Source organism: Seriola aureovittata, chromosome 23, assembly GCF_021018895.1.
Source record: "Seriola aureovittata isolate HTS-2021-v1 ecotype China chromosome 23, ASM2101889v1, whole genome shotgun sequence".
Classification (NCBI taxonomy): Eukaryota; Metazoa; Chordata; class Actinopteri; order Carangiformes; family Carangidae; genus Seriola; species Seriola aureovittata.
This window is the reverse complement of record NC_079386.1, coordinates 7,215,314-7,237,048: the sequence shown is the minus strand read 5'-3', so window position 1 is coordinate 7,237,048 and position 21,735 is coordinate 7,215,314. Positions and strand designations below refer to the sequence as shown.

Sequence of the window (21,735 nt, the reverse complement as noted above, 5' to 3'; positions counted from 1 at the left end):
GATAGTCTGCATGTCGCACACAGTGTGATAGCATGTTAAAGCCACAGGAACCCGTTGGTACATGTGTGCTTGAATTAAAGATTATTTTATATAGATGTTTGATTGTGGAATTAGATTGTCAGAGCAGGGAATGTTTGTTGTCTTCATGGGAATAGATTGACTTTCAGTATTCTGATTAAAAGGACATAAACTGAAGAAAACTTCAGGTGGGTGATTTGTGAAATAGTTCTCATCAAAGTTTTTCTCTGCACTTGGACAAAATATATTCTGCTTTATCAAAATGATGAATTTAGTCACAGATGTCCGAATACTTCGTTTCTGGTGATATCAGCGAACCAATCGGGGTCATCACAGGCGGACTGTTTTCTTCCAGTCCTCTATTCACATATGCTATTAATCAAAGCTGTCACTCAAGTCAGTTGACAAGTGGGTCATAACATCCATCGTGTTACAAGATTGCCCCTGTGATTTAATCTGGAGACAATTAAGTATCAGGCTACCCTTTCATCCTGGAGCCATAGCAACACTTCCAGTTAACCCAGTTTACAAAGTGGTGACAAGCCAGTCATGCATGGCGTTGTGGTGCATTAATATCAGCGATACTCAAGCTTCCCCCAGTCCATATGCAAGCTTAATCAATCTCCTCAGCAATCACACACCTAACAGTGGAGGTGGCAGCTGATCAATATACTTGATTGATTTACTGTGGTTAATCAGTCCTCAATCAGATCTATAGAACCTGTTTAAGAGACAGCAGGGCGTCAGTGTAGATCCACATCCAGGAATTAACTTGTTTGGAAAGCACCAATCAGAGAAGTGAATTCTGATGAGCAGGGAGTGTGGGCTGAGAGAGCAGAATGAGCATGCTTGTGTAAAATAACCCAAAGACAGTGTGGCTCCAACAATCCACTATATCCCTGTCACATTATGGTAATAAATGTGAGAAAATTGCACAGGCTAAATTACTTGCATTGATCAGAAGGATTTTGGCTTGCGAGAGAAGTCTTTTCAACTTGAAAATGTATTCTTGAAATCTAATTACTAGTTGGACACATTATTCTGAAAGAGCGATGATTCGAAATCTTGATATGTGATGTGGGACTTAAGCTTTCAGATAAAATATACATTTTCGGCTGATTTGTGGTGACAATATTTGTTCTTAAAAAACATCATCCAACACTGGCCTTTACCTGAGTCTTCATGCCTGCTGTGAAAATATGCATTACACACCAACACAAGAAGTTCAGTTACAGTTAACTTTATTTGTAAGTACAGATAGAACAAAAACAATTATCGCTTTTATTTTTTTCCCTTTTTGTGGGCTCCAGCTCATAGTCGCTCTGAGGAACATACTAAGACCCTCAACAAGTAAATGTCGATTTCAAACTAGGATTATGTAGAAATGACAAAAAATTCCACAGACATTTTGAATCTGCAGGCGGTCACGCCTGCTAAACTGAAAGAGTAAATAAACAGTTTGGTTGGTTTCATAAAAACAAATGAAAGCAATAGAAATGTCACAGACCCTATTTTCATGCTCTGCGACAGTTCACCTCAAGATCGCATGAGCTCAAGAATAGGTCAACTTTATATCCCCCTGTCTGAAACAAATAACATTTTCCAGCTGTGTGTACTTTTTCTGATTCATTCTTTTTCCCCAGACATTGAACAGTAGTATATTGCAATTGCTGGCTAAGACAGAGAAACACAGCGATACAGTTTACATAATTGCATGAGTTGAGGCCAACATTTTACATGTGCAAATTTACACTGTGGTGGGAAAGGAGAGGAAAAGCAGAGTGAAAAGAGCTAAAAAGGAGAGGATGAGGGACCATTATATTCTTGTGCAACAGCTTGTCAAAAACACTCATCCATACATTCCCACCACTTTATCTCCGTCTCTTACAGATTGATACAGCCAGGAGGTACAGTGAAGCATTGCGGTGGGTTGGGAGAGTGAGGAGACGTATCAGTGTTCTAATTAAGTATGGCAGCGCTGCTCAGTATTGAGGCATAGTTCAAAAGGGGACTCATTCTCAGAGGTAATGGTGCAAAAATTCTGGAAACAATCCAGTCGAATACAAAGTGATTCAAGTTCAATTTTGTGTGCTTTCAATCGATGTGCTCTGTCCAAGGTGCACAGAGGCTTTGGAGAGTAAGCTGTTGTCTTTTCTGGCTCGCTGTCCCAAACACACCCCGCTCCACTGTATTACAAAGAGATAGTGACAATTCCTTTTATACTGTATTTGATATGTGATCACTGTCTACTTTCACTAGTCAGGGTAGGTGCACATTCAGTTCGGCATAGATCACTTTCAGATGTAAGACCCTCGGACAGTTAAGAGGCCTGCAGCTGACATTAGTGGAGTTAGAACAAAGTCTAATTTCAGTATTTAACACCATCATCTGACAGCTGAGTAGAGCCACTGCTGCATTGCTATTAAATGTTTTGGATAGTGTTACTATGGAGACGTAGCCACACCAACGTGCAGTGTTAGCATGAAGGTGCAACATTACGGGGACTGGTTGACTTTGTCTTAAAATTGGTTTGAACCAATACACACAGACATTTAGACTCATTTATGCAAACACACTCACACGCATTAGAAATATAAAGCTGAGTGCTGCTACTGGGAGTCTCCAGAGTCTCTTATTAGTCCGGCTAATTTCACATCATTTGACAGAATTAATTCATAAATTAATCAGCAGAGCCTCAGAAAATAACACCACACGCCTCCATTACACCACCATGTAATCCCATTTACACCTAGCATTAAAATCCCCATGCAGACAGAAGACCATTCACCATAATCTCTGCCTGGTTCTGAAAAGACAGGGTGAAACTGCTGCCCAGACAACTTTTCCAACATCGCACTATTAAACCAGACACTTAAAAAGGGCTTAAAAGCCACCTTAAGACTCTGTGACTTAATACGTCTCAATTGATACAGCAGATAGAGCTCAGCTGGTTAGGTTGGGGCACCCTACTGCTGTCTTAGGATCGTGAAAGTCACATTTACACCAGGGTACGTCAAAATCACATCTCTAATCCTGTTTGGGTGATTCCAATGCGGCCCACAGCTTCATATTAACAATGTTACGACAACTTGCCTCTGCTTGGGGATTTTAAGACAGGTACGAGTGGGGAAACATGTTCAACAGCAGCACGGATCTTTAAAAAATAAAACCGTCTACTATTACTGATACAGTAACAGAATAAATTTTTCACTTTGGTGCAATATTTCTGGCATATTTATCTGTGTCCATGTCAACCTAAAATGGTGCCACTTGTTTTGTGGTGCTCTTATTGTGAAAATATTTTTATCAAATAAAACAGGTTAGTCAAAACATTGTTTGTTTTTTTTAAATATACCCCCTGTACTTTTTCTTTTACAAAGATCAGTTTGTTTAAATTTTTTACATACAAAAATAAAAGTGAGTCTAATTGCAACCAGTGATTACACATTCCCAGAATGCACAGTGACTCATGTAAGAGACTGATAATGTGTTGCAAAGGCAAACATGCTAAAAACGAAAATTATGTTCCCATATGAAAAAATGATTTGGTAATACATCCTCAAGTCTGTCCTCCCTCTGAACCCCGCTGATTACAAAGACAAAATCGTTTCACCCACTCAGCTTTAATATATTAGGCAACATCAACAGCTTAGAAATGGAAATTGTGGAAAGTAGATGTTATGGCCCTGTTAGTGTTACACATGGTTAGCTCATTATAGAATATCACATTTAAGACTAGCATTTAAGTGGAATGCATAACAATTCAAATATACTGGATGTTATTCTAAAATGTTTTTTTTCCACAAGTTGACAGGACATTAGAAGATGTACTGTTGTTTGATCTAATCACCACATCTAGGGAATTACATGCAGACTGAGTAGTGGTACAATTCAGTAAGGAATTTCCATTAGGATTGTCATATCATCTGCTCTTTGCACCCATCAGGTCTGTATATATGTTATGCTTCATTTTGTGTCCCCAGTGTAACTGAACAGACTATGTACAAATTGGGGCCAAAATATCCTACAGTACTACCACAGAAGAGATCTATGTCTTTAAAGGATTCCTGTTATTCCTTATCCTCCTCTTTAAAAAAAAAAAAAAAAAAAATCATGTTCCTTCACCTTTCACAATTTCCTAAATCAGATTGTCTAACTTCCCCCTCCCTCCTTCTGCCCTCTCACTCTACTCCTCGATTTCCAGTATCAGGTCATCTCCCTCCAGGGAGGCGTCGGCCGTGACATGGACAGCCTTAATGGTCCCGGCCAACGGGGAGTTGACCACGGTCTCCATCTTCATGGCAGAGAGGACACACAGCGGCTGACCCTTCTCCACCTTCATGATAATAAAGATAATTCACAGAGCATTAAAAACACGAGTCAAATGTACAGACCACTGAACAAGCGCTGTAGCTGAGGGTTAACAAGAAAAGTACAGTCAAAGAGTTTAACCACAAGAAGATTTTATTTATATTCCTCAAAGCAAAGAATCAGAAAAGTAGCATTTTTATCAGCACTGAAACGTTTTGAAACAATACCCAGCAGCACACTTTCACTGCACTGGTGTAGAGGCAGAAATCTCAAGTGGACAGGGCTGGGGGGCGTCTGAAAAATTGTTTTGGTAAGGCTGACAAATGACATTTTTCTTGATACTTTATTTTCAGGAATAAACACATCAATAATTAAAAACCCTTTTAGTTAATTTAGCAAAGGAAGCCAATCTTTCCAAATGCTAGATACAAGAACCTTTAAAATACAGTAAAAAATGATTTCAATCAGGAACTAGATAATTAGATAAAACTAAAACTATCTGCAGGGCTAGCTACTACTAGAATTAAGTGTCAATTTGTTTGTTTTTTTTAAGCGAACTGACCCTTTAAGCAAAGGTAATCAAATCTGAAATGTTGAGGGTAAAGAAGGAGTTGACAATAAACTGACCTTGGACCCGACTTCCACTTTGACCTCCAGGACTTTTCCAGGCATGGGTGCTCCCACCTGACCCTTGATGGACTTCTGAGCCTTGGGATGGAACTTCATTTCCTGGGTGGAGGGAAAAGAGATTTCATGCATCCATCTGTCCAGATGATCATCCATACATGCCTCCCATTTATTCACTCATCCACACAATGACCCATCAATATAGTTGTTCAACCACCCATTCAAACATTTTTCCCTGATGAGCCTCCATCTTCCCTCACAGCGATTTGTAAAATTCACTTGTGATTGTCAAATGATTTTTTAGATTTTTTAGATTTAGGTTTAACATAGAAAATGAGAACCTTTCCATCCCCTCAGTCCCTCTAGCCATCTATATATTGACCTGCACTGACAACTATCCCTCCTCTGCATACCTTCATGGCCAAGGTGTCTTTAACGAGCACAGATCTCAGCTGTCCGTTCAGCTCGAAGAAGACCTCTCTCTGACCGGCCTTGTTCAGGTCGCCCAGTGCCAGCGCCTTGATGTGGAGGATCTTCCCTCTCTCCAGCTCCACCTGAGATAAAACAAAGCCAGAGATTGGGGGAGGAAAGGAGAGACATGAGATTATCTGAGAAAATGTAAATTAATACACATGCTCAGCCAAAGCAATAAAAACAGACTGCACAGCCTGATGAAATTAAAGAGTGAAGTTAGTGGGGTGAGACAAGCAGCATGTTTCCTTCTAGTCTTATTTCTTTTCACCCTCCCATTGTGTTGCAATATCTCCCAGCATGCACTTTGTTGGGAGGGTATGGAAACAAAGAGCAGTTGCCAATCCATGAGAATCTCATTGAGCCTCACTTCATTTAAATGGCTTAATACATTAATCAAATAAACTACTATTGTATGCTGAGAGAGTTTTGTACTTTACACTGATGAGTCATTTTTCTTCTTTGAATTTCACTTCATTAAATCAGTGACTCCCTGTCAGCTTTCATTAGCTGCCCATTTGTGTTTAACTCAATTGTACAGGAACAGTCATGTTTTGAATGGGAAAGGATGAAGCTCCTCAACAGTCTTTTTTCACAGGAGACATTTTGCCTTGTCATAGCAGGGAAGTCACAGATCTGACTAATAACATTATAGATGGCTCTGTTCTATTCAAGAGTCCCAGTCAAACATGACAGTGTAACAGGGAGGCATTCACAGTATCAGGACCCTGAAACTGAAGCAGCTAAATCGAATTCAGTCATCATTTCTTTTATTATTTACACTTGTTCCTCTTCTCTCGTCATATGTCCTGTATTATTCATGAAACATTAAGTAATTTAATTAATATATGAATCAACTATAATCTTGATACCTGATTGAGGTAGCTCAGTTCATTTGGGCCAGACCAAACTGTCACTTATTTTTTAATGCAGCTTTACCAGATGACATGGATTTGGACAAAACCTCAGCTTTTCACATTCTGATGTATCTGAGAAATGAGCTTGTAGCAATATACAACACCACTTATAGTGGTATAGTTGCTCATGACATCACTTTTCACTGTTTGAGTGTATTTGAACTGTGCCAAGCGGGTGAGGTGTTAAGCCAGCAGTTTTAGTAATTTATCCAGTAAAAATACAAACATGAGCCTAAGATATTTTAAGATATGACTTGGGGTTCTGGAGTCCAGCTAAATAGATTCTGAGAATGGATTCTGGAAACTTGGTAGTTGCAGCCCTGGTAAGATGGTAAGATGGTACCATCTTAGATAGATGATAGATAGATAGGTAGATGGTAAGATTAATCTTATTTATAGAATCTGTAGAGAAAAGAGATACAAATACAGAAGTTATATACTGTTTGTAAAAACACTACGGTAAGGTGTAAACACTTTGCAGTTTCACTTGTTACCTCAGGGTAGCAAAAATAAACAGGACATGAATGGGTGTACACTGTATCTCTATCTGTGTGTTTGCAGACACACCAATACTGACATCAAAGAGGGGGAGAAGTGGTGTAGACAGAATGACAATCTGAGAGACAGACAGGAGAGTTTAAGAGAGAAGCGATGGCAGATTTGAGGATATAAAAACATTTTCCTAGCCTCTAAACTTTACCTGCCACCTGTAACAGTGTTATTTCAAAACAAAGACATTACTCTCCCTCTCTGTATCAACACCAGACAGCTCTTTCCTTCTCACATCACTTCTGGTCACTGTTGTGTTGTCTTGCTAGTCTTTCCCTCGACACAGGCCACTGTACTTCTTCATTTATCTCACACCTCTGCTCAAATCTCGTCTCATCGGTCGGAAACTAATTTTTTTTCCGTCTTTCCATTTGTCCAACTTCCTCTCTCTGGCTTTCAATCTCTCTCAATATCAGTTCTCCCATGTGTCACAGTTTTCCATTTCGTATTGTTATTTTGCCACCTATTTCTGGGGCCACTCTGTCTCTCATGCCATTATTAATTCCCCTCATCTGGCTCTTTCAGCTTCTCTTTTTTTCAGTTGTCTTCCCTTTTCTGTGTCTATCCACCCCTCTTCCTCGACGCTTCCCCTGTCATCCTTTTTGTTTTTCACATTGACATCTCAGCTGAGTCTCCATTGATATTCCAAACTAAGTCTCTGCACAAAGACAAAAATACACGCTGCTGCAGGTGTGTATTGATCTCAATTTCATTCTGCCTCTCTCTTTTTCTGGGTGCTCTGACTCTTCATCTATTTCCCTTTCTGAGTATCTGGTAACAAAACCTTTCTTTGCATGTCTGTGCTTTCTCTCTGGCACTAATCTTCATCTCTCCACCTTCCTTTACACTGAACCTCTCTCCAACCTGTGCTGTTTTTAATGGGGATCTTGGCAGCTCTTTGCAAAAAACAAAACTGCCTTCCCTTTCCCAACTGTGTGGCTTCTACTCTACATCTCCTCACAACTGCTCCCATGAAAAATACAGTACATGTCTCTTTGAAGAGTTGCACAAAATGTATGAATCTTTTGAAGATGATTTTGTCAAAGATGTAACCGTGTGCATGTACGCCAGTTTTAAACAGAGCTACAAAGATGACTTCAATGCACTGTCGATATCTAAAACATCAGACATGCATGAAGACTTTCACTTGTAAAAATGAAAATGACAAGCTCACATACTGGCAGGTTACTCCTACCTGTTACACATGGATGTTAGTGGTCACACTAATTCTCTCTACACTAAACCTCCTCTGTGGTTGGCTTCAATAAACTGCTTTCATTTGTAACCTAGTATCAGGTAAAATGCCAGGCTTCATTAAATTTGTGTTCAATGGAAGCTCACAAATATTTCATCTTTCTTTTTTCTAGCATGTAGAAACACAGAAAACATCCAGTCATTTAGCTAAATAGAAAAGCTGTATCAAGATAAAACGATGTAAAAGGTAAAAATAAATTCTTTACTTTCTACAACTGGCCTCTGCCACTAATGACACACTACGAGTGCATGTTAACTCAGAGACCCAAGCTGTGTCCCAATTCCATAATACCACTCCTAATTTTATACAGCATGTACTATATACTAGTTCTTACTCTATAGTAGTATTGTTAGTTAGTGTATAAATAGAAATGCGCTGCAATACATCTTTAAAACTACTCATATGGAATAGCACGGTCAATTCAACTAAACAGAGAAAGTTAAATGTTTTTCCAAAGATGTACTTTTTTCTATACTTTCTTTGTTTTCCACCATCTGCAATCATTGTAATATTTCCAGCTGTGGGTACTTCCTCCATTCCCTTTGTTTATTGCATTGTGACACAAAACAGCACCAACAATACACTTACTTAATACTGACTTTTTTGAGGTTACTTAATTGTTCCACTTTTCCAGTGTGAGCACACTACACACAGTGGCAAGAAAAATATGTGAATCCTTTGGAGTTTGATTATAAAATGTGATTTGATCATCTAAGCCACATGTATTGACAAATGCAATGAGCTTGAGCTGATAGCACACACTTCATTTTAATCTTTTGTGTCTATTGAACACACCAATTTAACATTGGATAAAATAAGTGAACCCTTGGATTTAATAACTGGTCAAACCTCCCTTTACACAATATTCAGGAAGAATTATGGTCCACTCCTCTTTATATACTATAGTCTCAAAATGTCTGGTGTGAACAGCCCTCAAGGTCATTTTACAGCATCTCTGTTGGATTAAGGTCTGGGCTCTGACTGGAGAAGGTGGATTTTCTTTGTTTGAAGTCATTCTGTCGTAGCTTTACTTTGATGTTTAGGGTCATTGAGATGCTGCATCACCCATCTTCTACTGAGGAGACAGCCACCCTGACATTATCCTGTTAGATACCTTGATAGACTTGGGAATTTATTTGGCAAACTTCAGACATGCAGTGATTTTTCTTTTTTTGGAGAGCAGTGGCTTTTTCAATGGTGCCAGCTCTTAACCAGCTTCAATAATTACTTTGAACCTTTAGTTTAGCCACAGAACTAGGGCTCTATTTATAGACAGTTTGACTGTGGACTTGTGAATATTGAAACTGTTTCAAATTAGCAATTCTGGATCCCAAGTCTTCTGAGGTCTCTTTTTTAAGGCACGGGTTAAATCAGAGGATACTTCTTGTGATTAGGGAGCCCAAAATGTTTGAGTGGTTATTTTATAAGTTAAAGTAGCTGTAATACATGTAGCGTACATACTGGCCTGGCATCAGTCACAAGCCATTAAGGAAGTTCATTATAAGGACATGCAGAGTTACGGACTCACAATTGACTATTTGCGACTCTTTCCACCATCAAACTATCAGATTGATAGGAAACAGAGACAAAGGACCCCTCTTCCACAAACAGACCATGCTGTTAGCATGGCTGAACAACACAGAACCAGACCAAAGATCAAAGGGTCAGCTCCAGAGGATCAACCAATGGACACCAGATAACTGGAGAAGTGATATTTGATTGTTTCTTGTATAGGACAAGTAACAACAAAAAGGACTGATTAACACTAAGATGTGAATCCTGGCCTGTCTGTGCCATGCATGAACACACACACACACACACCAACCTCTCTTCCTCTGTCCCTCTCTAGATAAGAGTCATAAACTACAACCCACATTCCAATCCTGGGTAGTGACCAGCAGTGACACTCTTCACAGACACAGATCAAAGGATGAATGTAAAATTAAATATCTAACTGTTCTCTAACTCATGAGATGTTCCTATGTAATAGTTTAATCCCAAACTTCTATCCCATAGAATGTTTGAAATGTAACATGTAGATTTTAAGACAAGGTCCTTCATGTGACCATACTGTCAGCATCCTTCACACAAGGTAACACAATACATGACATCCAGAATGTGCAGATTATTATTATTACAGTCGAAGAACTGCTGTGTAATCCATATCTATAGATTATTAGCTTTGGGAAATGTTTATATTGTTGTTTGATCAATTAACCACTTGTATCATAATTAATTCCAGGTTTGAAGGATGTAATATGAAATCAACACTCCTATTACTCCTCTCTGCTATTATTAGTGCAAGTAGTTTTATGTTATTCCATTTAATGTTTTGTGGTCATGGTGGAAGAAGGATGTGCGAGTTTATAAGTAAACTCTAGATTTAAATTATTCTAAAAGTTCAGTGGAAAATTACTCTCTTCTCCAAGTGGAAACACAGGAGAAGATGGGTGACGCCCATGAAACATGCGCCAGCCCCCAGGGGATAAAACAGTCGTGAACAATTCACACATAGCCTATTTTCTAAGCCTATGGCCTATTTTTCTAAGCCTATTGCCTATTTTCTAAGCCTATCCTAAGCCTGTTCAGAAGCCAAAACCAGGCCTAAGCCTAAATCAGGACGACAAGAAGATGCGAGAAGCGAGAAACGATGCAGAAACTAGAAGCTGAGAACTTTGCTCAAAGCTCAGAGTCCCGGCTCAAAGCCCGGCTCTGTAGCCATGTAAACTCTTAGCTCTAAGCTGCTCGCCACAAACTCATGGCTCTAAGTCATTTTTGCACTTTTCGCGTCTTTTATTTTTCTTTGCCACAAGCTACAAGTAACATGATTTTTATCTACATGCGCGATCTTTTATTTTTATAAGCCAAGTCAGGACCAACTGAACCAAAGCAGCAGAAGTGCCTCAGAGTAATTTTGTAACTTTAAATCATCATCAAGTTTTCCTTTTTGAAGATTTTGACAACTTTAGAGTCATCTGGTCAACACCAGTCTCCTCTAAAGTTATCCAACCAAAGTGAAGAGCATTAGAGTTTATTTCGCATTAACCCGCAAGAGACACCAGCACATAACACATCTGCACGACCGCCTGCAGAGAAGCCGAGCAGAAATCAAGAGTGCCCGAGACAGAAAGTCTCCTGACAAACTCCACCAGAGCTGAACCGCTGAGACACCGGCAGAATCCGTCATCGTGATAACGGGACACGGCCTCCAGGAGAATCCACCTAGATCCCGCGTCTCCAGGGTTACCACGGCAACCACAGCCACCTGGGTTCCAGCCGAGGGTCTCCAGCTACAGCGCAACTCACAGTAGGCCGGTCTTAACACTCTGCTCATGACTGGGTTGATGCCGAAATATAGCAATATTTAATTATCAAACATAATTCGTAGATGTAGCATCATTAGCTGTATAGTCATAGTGTATAGCCATAACATATTCTCTCCCACCATTGCCAACTCATCACACTGCTCATTTCATTATTATTTTCATCTTTATGATTATTACACCTTGCATTTACTCTGTACATAGTAGTTTAGTTAAATAAACTCCTTTATTTACACCCAGTTGTTGTCCTGTTGTATTCTTTTGACGTAGAGACTGGAGATCCATTGAATCGAGAAGTCATGGCTTCCGATATGAGATTGATAAATTTGGCAATGAAGTAATTCATTGTTGTCCTCCCAGAGGACTGGTGCCCCATTTCAACGAGAGTAAATCCTTAAATATGGCTTAACGCTACATACACACACATCCAATCTGGTTTCATTGACTGGACTCCAGATTTGATTATTCCTGACTCCAGTTAGCTTTTGTAAATGCCATTAGGATGGAGGTTCACATACTTTTTCCAACCTACACTGTGTGAATGATGTTTTCAGTATGGACAAGAACAGCACAATGATTTGGGTGTTATTAGTTAAAATAGATTTTTGTTTATGTGTTTCATGGTAACTTCGATGATTTAATATATTTTATTTCACTTACTTTTTCTTGCCACTGTTTTTAATAAGCTCAGAATTAGTATGTAGCATGAGACTGACTGAAAATGGTGTCTGGAATATTCCAAGCTTGTGTCACAGCAAAGTTGTGGAAACTATACGACTCTTGTTTAAAAATGTATCCACAAAACATCAAGTCTCAGTGAAGACAGGATTTTGAACTTAAGTGCTCTACATCTAGTCAGTGCAAACAGTTCATCACTGGGTGGGTCATTAAAAATTTGTCCCTTAACATGCTCAGACAAACAATATAAATTGAGAAATCAATAAAAGTCCATCATACCGAACCCTGACCACCCAGTCTCCTCCTGATTTGGTTTCTTATAACCATACTTGTGATAGCATCTCTAATGCATTATTTATTTTCCCTATCGCAATGATATATCTGCTGTGTTATTGTCTATACAGCCCTCACATGCGTGTCGTGTTTATTTAGGCAGTACCATAAAGCACAGAGCCTTTTCTGTCAAATTCATCTGCCTATCTACTTGGATCCACAGCATCTCTGACTGAGACAAGTTTCACATTATGCTATCTTTGATATAACTTTATTAATGCCTTGTGTGGCCTGTGACAGAGTAATGAGATTGTGTTGGTGTCTGTACACATTAGCACTGATGGGGTGTGTATGACTGGGTCCGTGTTTGTGAAAATCTGTTTATATTTCCATCAAACATGATTAATACCATCCTGAGTCATCAGCACATGCCAGATAGGTCAATGTGTTTTTCCTCCTGTTTGTGTGGGTGGATGACAGTAATGAACAGAGCTGTCACCCATGTGTAGGTGTATATTTGTGTATATAAATGCACTCTAAATAGATACAATTTCACTAAGTGGTCACTTGGTCTTTAAAAAGCTATTTCACCGATATGTGCCTAAGTGGGTTGCATCTGCTCAAGTTTGTCAAAAACTAGCTGAATCAACAATGAAGTATAACTGAATTTTTACAGAACAAGACATTATATTACATAACATTATATACTACAAAACGTTGTAGTGCTTATGTCCTCCCACCACAATCAGAATACAAAGAGGAATCTTCAAGGCTCGCTGTTCACTCTTTGGCTGATAAGGCTCTTGTATTGGATTTGCAACAGGCTTGAAATGAAGAGCAAAACAATACCAAATGATTACTGTGAACGCCTTTATATCTACTTCCCACAACATCAACAACTCAGGGCTTTAGGTCTAGCTCAGTGCTCAAAAAGATTTGGTGCTCAAATCTGTTTTGATCAAGATTTCCGCTGTGTGCTTCACATACTAGCTGCCAAGAGCTCAAAAACAGCTTTTGTTCCAAATATACAGTTAATAATGTGGTTGTGTAAGTACTGCAAGACTCATCTATAACGGACAGTTGCTGTCTTTTGCGGCTGTTACTGGATTTATCACAAACGCCAACTATGGTTCACAATGACAAGCTTAAAGGCTTTTTCTACTTTATTCTCTGAAGATCAACCATTTCATATTTCAGATAATTTAATAGAACAACCAAATGTAACTCTAAGGTTCTATGTTCTCTGACTACTTTCGCTTAGTGTATTTGTCCTGTACAAAACCCTGTTAACCTAAACTATATTTTCTGTTAGTCTATCACTTTTTACAGGTGCAGGAAGGGAAAGTGGGGCTTGGGCCAAGCTGTGTTCAGCGATATAGGAGAACCGCTGACTCTGGTTGGAAATATTGTCGGGCTGTAGAAAAATACCAGGGAACTCCTGAACCTGGCCAGCATGTCCTCTAATGAGGAGGCAGAGTTTGAAGACTCGAGGGAAGCCTCACTCATATGTCTGGCAGAGGTCATGAGGTAGTTAAAAAGCTCCTCAGGTGTGGATGAGATTTGCCCTGAGGTTCTGAAGCCTCTGGACATAGTTGGGCTGTCTTGGTTGACACAGCTCTTCAATGCTATATGCTATATGGGGATCGGGGTGGTTCTCATATTTAAAAAGGGGGTCTGAAGGGTGTGCTCCAATTATCGGGGTATCTGGACTACCTTGTTTAACCCAGATAAGTGGCAGAAAACGGAAGTACACAGTCTAAGATTATACAGACACCTGAATTCAATTTTGAAAAGTGTTGTCTAGGTGAAGGACTAGTGTGTGCAAGCTGGAGTGAGTAATGCTACCTTGAGTATAAAAACATTCCTAATTTGAAAACTCACCAAATTGCTTTGACTGCTCAGTGCTATTTCCTCTCCTCAGGGCTCCTCATTGGCCTGACTATTGCAGTCAGCACTGAAAAAGTTGCCATGCATGAGCAGAAAAAGAAATGTGCCTCTCATGAGCACCTAACAATTACCATTTCTGATATTAATCTCAAAAGGTTGCAGCAGCAGCCATTCACAACAGTCAGCCTTCCTCTGACATATATAACACTCACACCAAACCGTGATCGGTAATACATGCACACACCTCATGTCTCAAAAAGTCAACTCAGGTGCATGTGTACAATCTAATGCAGGCCAGAGATCAAGTTTTTTATTACACTGACTGAACATGACCGAGTCTGAAATATTCCTGAGTGTGTGTCACAGCAAAGTGGTGGAAACTACAGGTCTCTTGCTCAAACATGTATCTACGAAAACATCAAATCACAGTGTAGACATGATATCCGATGACTTGAGCGCTCCACATCTACTTGTCAGTGCATACAGCGAAGTCCAATGGTCATCTCCATTATACAAATCTCCTTATATTCATACAAAGAACCATACAAAGAAGTAATTCCTACTATATAGTAATGTACACTGAGTGGCCCTTTTATTAGGAATAAGTGTACAATTTGATGCAGCCCAGTGCAACAGCCCTGCCATAACGTCTACATTTATGACACATAATATGTTTAGGTTTTGCTGACACTGATAATAAGATTGTAGTTGTTGCTTGTTATTGTTGGTGTTGTACTGGACTACATCATGTTGAAGTGTTTCTAATTTTAATGCAGTCCAGCACAACACCAACAATAACTATGATCTCAGTGCTACAACATTACTAATTAACTCTCTATGGCACATCATATTGTACAGGTGTACCTGGCCACTGAGTGTAAATCAGTGCTTTGATTTTAAGTAAATACCATTATATGCAATACTCTTGAATTACACAAGCCACAATAACATAAATGAATCTACATTATAATGGAGCGGCACATATAACCTGAGCCTATTTTCATGAGCAGCACTAGTAAAAATGAATTGGATTAGAAAATGACAACAGTCGTTTCTAACACAGGAGATTCATTCAGCCCTTGAGGAATTTTTCACAAATCAAAAGAAAGAAAACAACTAACAGTCACTTGATCTTGCATTCGACAGGTCACTTTTTTGACATGTTTTCATTCCATCTCTCGTCTGGTACCGCTTAATCAGACCTGATCTGGGGGGAGTACCCATCGTCATGACAACAGGGGGAAGTTTGCTTCTGTGGTGATGACTGACTGATGTTGAGCACAAATCCGAGTGCCTCAAAGTCCTAAAAATGACTACAGTCGGAGATTCGATAAACAGCAGCAGAGCAAGGTAAAAAGTGATAGTAGAAAAAACAACAGTTCTGCAGCTTAGGTGTTCTGTTGATTATTTAGTCCTTTTTGTTGGTGTATATGATTTGGACTCCAAATAAAGAACATTTAAATTCAAGCCAACCAATTAGTATGTTGCAGCAAATTGAAAGAAATGCCACCGTACTCACTAAACTGTGGCTTCAAACTAAATTAAAGCATCAAAAAACTGCTGTAGCTGCAGAGAGTCTTTATCAAAATATTTTAAGGATTTATTCTAATCAGTGATTAATGATCCGACTGTGGGGCTTGTGCCAGATCTCTAACTTGCTGCACCAAATGATACACACCCTGGGGTGATTGACAAGAAAGGAGAGTGGAGCGACTGCCCATGTTTCGGGTCAGTATTAGATCAGCACAATCAATGTGGCCCCTGATTCTTTGATAATAATACCGCAGCAGAGGATTCGCGCTCCCCATGTCCCTCATAATACCAAAATCAATTAACACAAGCCTGAGACCATTTTGCTGCAGTGAAATGAAGCAGTAATTAAGCATGGTTGCCTTTGGTTGCTCTGAATCACTGTCATTCAAATCTGTGTGCGTGTGTGTTACTTGTAATGAGAGAATCATGACAAAATAATGAAATTAAAAAAAATGATGTAGAAGGATCAGATGGTTCATAATGAAAGATGGGTGTTAGGGTTTTACTGGGATTATAACTAATGCTGATAGAAAGATGAGTATGAATGAGTCTAGACAAGGAGCTATAACTGCAAAATGTGACCGTCAAGTGGATTTTAACACTTCAGAAAAAGTTCTGTTAAAGATAAAGGTTCTTGTATTTTTGTTTAAAAACGTTCCTACTGTCAGGAGACATAAACTGAGGGGTAGTGTCACTTCACCATGAACACTGAAGGGTTTGTCCTGAAAACAGTTTCAGGTACTTGATGTACTACACATTCAATGACCACAATACTTTGAAAGGGGGGGAAATCAATTTCATTGTGATGTATTTAGAATTTAAGCACATTTCCCAAAGAGAAAGTGACAAGAGTTTATTATTCAAATGCAATTTGAAATTAAATTCACGCAGTTTACAGAGAAATACTTGTACTAACTGCAGATGAATACAATAGGTAGTTTGCTAGTTGGCTAGTCGCCCTGGAAGTAGGTTCCTATTAGCAACTCTGAAGTCTGGGACATGTTTATCTGGAAAGCTTTAAGAGGCTTGTGCTGCTAGACCTGAGATACATTGTTTTGCAAGAGTCACATTTTCTGTGTCTTTACTACAGAAAACAGCAAGTGTAAAATTAGCACAACTCATTTTCTTTTCAGCTATGCTATAGTCCTTATATGGGACAGTGATGGAGAACAAGAGGATCTGGATAAGGTGGGACCAGGCCATGGACAGCAAAATCACATGGGTAAATCTCTGACGGACAGAACCACAGCACACCAAGTTGCTGACCCTGGTGGCGTATGATGTCCCTTCCTTCAAATCTTTTCAGCTGGGGCATGGTGGACTCCCCAAAATGCCCACTGTTGCACCTGGTGCTACAATCAGGCGCTAAAACCCATTGCGGAGGCTATCGGCATTGGAATCAGCAGCTGGAGATGAGCACGCTCCTCAACACAGAGGATCCCTTTTGTGAAAAAAAGGTGAGCAGACAGGCAGGACCTAAGAAACCATTAGGAGGCCTGGCAACTGCAAAAGACTGACAGTTATCTGTAGACCGAGAGTATCACTCATAGCACATTGTCACAACTACCCTGAGGTTAGACATCCTCCTGGTCTCAGAGTTCAAAACACCATCTTTCTGGAACTGACGGAGCTGTGGGAGGGTCACATGGTGGAAGCGCATGAGAGCAACAGGGCCAGATAAAAAGAACTGGTCATCAGCTGCCAGAAGAAGGACTGGGGGCCAAGATACATGTCCATGGAGACTAGATGCAGAGGATTTGTGGGGTAATCACATTACAAAGCCTTCTTTGTGTAACCAGAATGGCAAGAAGCAGAGCATCAAGAACATCACCAAGGCAGCAAGAAGGCCGTCAAGATGGCTCTGGATTGGGAGAGGACAGCCATGGCTAGATGTAAAGGCTACCTGATGACAAACTGGGTCTGATGTTGAAAGACCTGAAACACCCAAGGATCCCAGGATACATCAATGATGTGTTCAGGTGCATCTAAGGGCGTATTTTATGAACTATCCTCAGCCAGGTCCAAATGCAATGACACAGTCAAGGAACTTCAATTCATAATGTACAATGCAGAATATCAGCACCATTACCTTACACTTAACCTGCACACGGTTGACATGGTTAATATTTGTAGTTTGAGATTTTACATTCATAGCTTAAACAACAAAATCATCATTAGCTTCCTTCTACAAAACCACTGCCTTCAACATTACTCATCAAGACCAAAATCCTGCAACAGACCTCATCTCACCTGCAGTACACAGGGCAGGGGGTCCAACCATGAACATTACTGCCTGTTTCTCAAAAAATAATACACAAAGTCACTACAGAGCCCCCGTCAAAAATGTCACAACCATCATCTCTAACCTGTCTCACTCCATGTTTGAATGCTTCATACAGCCACCATCTGGTCACAGGTAGTGTCCCAGTGGGTAAATGTGCCGAGGAAATAAAAAAAAGTGTCATCTGTACAATGTGCAGTACAGTGTCACCACTCTAACATCAGACTACTACTCATAACTGCACTGCTTATCTCACACAAACCTATGTGAAACAACACATCTTACTATCCATGTGTTCCCTCTGTGCAGTATCAATGGTTTTGTATGTTGTAGTGTCTGAGTTTGGTCAAATTTAATGGAATTCTATTTATATTCTTTAATCTAATGTCAATCAATTTCTTTCCTACACAACCTCATGTTTGTTATTGTTAAGAGAATCCTCCCTATGACCTACAGGAATAGTTAGAAAAGGGTAGATTTTGCAATAGCATTTATAAAAAAAATGTAAAGTTTTAGATATTGTACCAAAAAACACATCTTTACATGATGACACATCGAGTGACAGACTCCTCTAACATCTCCTTCAGTAGGAAAGTAAATTTCTTTCTGATCTCAAGTCTGATTCTGACATCTGTTGCAAAGATTACTGTCAGTAGTTTCAGCAATCTCTTTGGAATTCACTCTTCAATCTGGACTTTAACAATCACATTAGTTTCAATTTTGCTCACCACAGTGGTTACTCCTGTCATTCACTTGAAACTTTCTGCTTACAGTGCACTTCCTGGATAAAAACAGCATTTCAGCGTATGTCTCATGTTCTGACAAAGACTTTCAATCAGCTCAGCGGACATCTTGAAAATTTTTGCTGACTGTACAGTGTGGTACAAAAGTCTGAGAACACTTTTGGACCTTACTGTATATTCATGTATGTTAAAACCAATTTCCAGCCTGCTGATTCTGCTAATGTTACAGTTTGACAGGAAAAAGTTTCCTATTAAAATGTCAATATTCTCCTGGAACGTGTCAGTTTCACATCTTGTGGCTTTGCTCTACCAAGTGACAGCCAATTATCCCATCTTCTCACCAAGAGATTGTTGCATTCCTGTGCCACACTAATTTGTTTGCATGCAAAGCAAATTCAACTCATTTGTTTTATTGCTTCAATGGACTGCATGTTCAGACGCCTCCCTGCTGGAGAATAAACATAACAAATAAATAATCAAACAGAGGGAACATGCTTTAGAAAATCGGTAACAGTTGTATTTTGGTCTGAGATACTGGCCCTCAGTGCTTTTCACTGGCCCTCTCTCAAACATCATATGACAAAATGAATCTGTTATTTCTGTGCAGGAAGGCCAATCTGATGGCCCGGGGGGATCAGAAATGCTGTTTGTTGTTCCCTTGATAAAGTGTTAATATCTCTATCCTCTCCACTGTGTTATCAGCACTTCACTGTGCCTCTGCACCAAACTGCATCAAACCTCAGCCATCTGCAGTGATGGAAAAATCATGCTGATAATGTCTGTTCTTTGTGGAACTGCTATTACATCAGAATTGATTAAAATGCTAACTTGATTAGAGAAAAAATTATTAATATTATTGAATGTATTATTTCAGTATTAGTGAGAATTATTTAACAATCACACATCTTTAAATTCTGGATAAATGTAATATGTACTATTGCTGTTATTTTTACATTTTACATTATTCCTATTTTCTATTTTCTGATCCTCATCAGCATGTCTTTCTCAGCTTTAAGAGTGATCTATGTTAAATCTTCAGCAAATATATAAAACAATAAAATAAAAGGGGTGAGCTTAATATTTTTATCTCTGGTATTAAATTGTGTACCTCAAACTCCTCTGCGATCTTGGGTCCATCCAGGAACAGCCTGGTGCTGAGACAGTCCACAGGGCCAAAGTTAGCTGAAAAAACACAGAGATGTGGCCTCAATATCAAAGCAAGTTTTTAGTTATTTTGATATTAATCTTTATTTACGACAATGTAGAAAAACCAAATGTGTCTACTACATGTATATCTTAATGATTTCTAATGTTTGATATCAAAATTGTATTTAGGATCAGGAGTGCTAAGTCTTAAGCGGAAGTGGTGAAGAAACTGAGAAAAACAAAGAAGCTGTAAACTAATTACAACCACCAGTGCTAACAGTTTTTCACTCCTCAAAGCAACAGTAAACTGCATTAATCCAGGCAGCTGAATGATACTGTAGCTAATCTGAAGTCTGACTCCTTGAGAAGACATCCTCTTAAACTTCCAGCATCAGTCTACTCCTGCCTCCTGCACATGCTGCTGCTGACTGAGTGTACTTCAGACTCACACCTGCTTACAAATACAGTAAGTTGGTATGCTGATTTCTCCCTCTAACACCAGTCCTTGCTGTTCTGGTGTCTTATTTTTGTGTTATGTAAAATCACCACCTGAATGAAAGGCGCGTGATTGGTTCTGCACCGTTCTGCAAAATCTGAAGCATGTGATTGGTTTCCTATGAGTAAGACCCATGCACTTCCAAATACAACAATTAAAAACATCTATCAAATGGCTGAACTTTGTTATGAGTGTTACTGATTTAAGGTTGGCTCATGCTAATTTCAAGCCCCAGTAATAATATAAATGAGAATGTGTGTGTGTGTTAGAAACCAAATGTCATGATCCCACACTTGTTCAATATAAAAGATCCAATTTGATAAAATGCACATTTCATTAATTAAACTTTCAAACAAAACAATAAGTTGATTCCTGTAGGAGCCGAAAAGCATTTTGTTGATGTTTAAGCGGTTGAATGGCACAAAGTAAATTAAGGCTTTCGGACAAGCAGAGAGAGTAGAGCCACACAGTTTTTTGACCTCTCTCTCACTCTATTTCTCTATCTCTCCTTTTTGTTGTATATTGAATATTATTATTTTCGAAAGTGGAAAAGATTTTGTTTTTGTATTATCCTTTAATGAAAAGTAAAAAATTTAACTTTACAAGTGGTCTCGTGGAATTTTTGGCGGATTTCGAAGCGGACGAGAGGGATAAGAGAGCGTCAAGCTATGGCTTTAATAAATGGAAAACTACATTAGTCAAAAAACTCGCTCTGCATGGAGTATTGGATCTTGGAACTGTCTGAATGCAAATGGATTACGGACGAAGGAATATTGCGGACATTGCGGACGTCACGGAAAGAACTTCGTGTTGACATAACGCCGTAAGTTGTATCTTACCTTGCTTATATACAGTTTGATAGTCCACCTGGACAGCATTACAGGTGTGCGACATACAGATTAAAGGACGTTGTTCGGCTGAACAACGAAGTGGAAAACATTGTAATGGATGAACAGGACAGTGAAAAAAGAACAGTAAAATTGACTGGGAAAGCGATGGAAGAACAAAAGACAAAGCAAATCCAGGCACGCAGGTACAAGCTGTCCCAGCTAACAACCATGGTAAAGCAAATTGAACAATTAATGGAGGATGATGACAATGTTGACATTGTTAAGAACAAGGTGCGTGTGGACTTCAGTGCTTTGCAAAAGGAATTTTTTGATCTAAATTCTGGTTTGCAACGATTTATGACTGTGGACGAATTTTTGGATAATCAAACTAATTGGT

At 39.3% G+C, this 21,735-nt stretch overlaps 1 protein-coding gene and 1 long non-coding RNA gene across 2 annotated transcripts in view; one reads left to right on the top strand and one right to left on the bottom strand.

The window, feature by feature from the left end:
* Nucleotides 1-4,340, top strand: part of LOC130164123 (uncharacterized) — a 63,420-nt gene extending 59,080 nt beyond the window's left edge. Inside the window, exon 3 of the long non-coding RNA XR_008826571.1 lies at nucleotides 4,223-4,340. This is a non-coding gene — a long non-coding RNA (uncharacterized LOC130164123). The remainder of the gene's footprint in view (nucleotides 1-4,222) is intronic.
* LOC130164121 (pyruvate carboxylase, mitochondrial-like) overlaps nucleotides 1,243-21,735 on the bottom strand; it is a 293,836-nt gene continuing 273,343 nt past the window's right edge. Inside the window, exons 24-27 of the mRNA XM_056368580.1 lie at nucleotides 19,975-20,048; nucleotides 5,370-5,510; nucleotides 4,957-5,058; nucleotides 1,243-4,354 (exon numbers count right to left, since the gene is read on the bottom strand). Coding sequence (XP_056224555.1) covers nucleotides 4,205-4,354; nucleotides 4,957-5,058; nucleotides 5,370-5,510; nucleotides 19,975-20,048 — 467 coding nt within the window. The 3' untranslated portion in view covers nucleotides 1,243-4,204. The remainder of the gene's footprint in view (nucleotides 4,355-4,956; nucleotides 5,059-5,369; nucleotides 5,511-19,974; nucleotides 20,049-21,735) is intronic.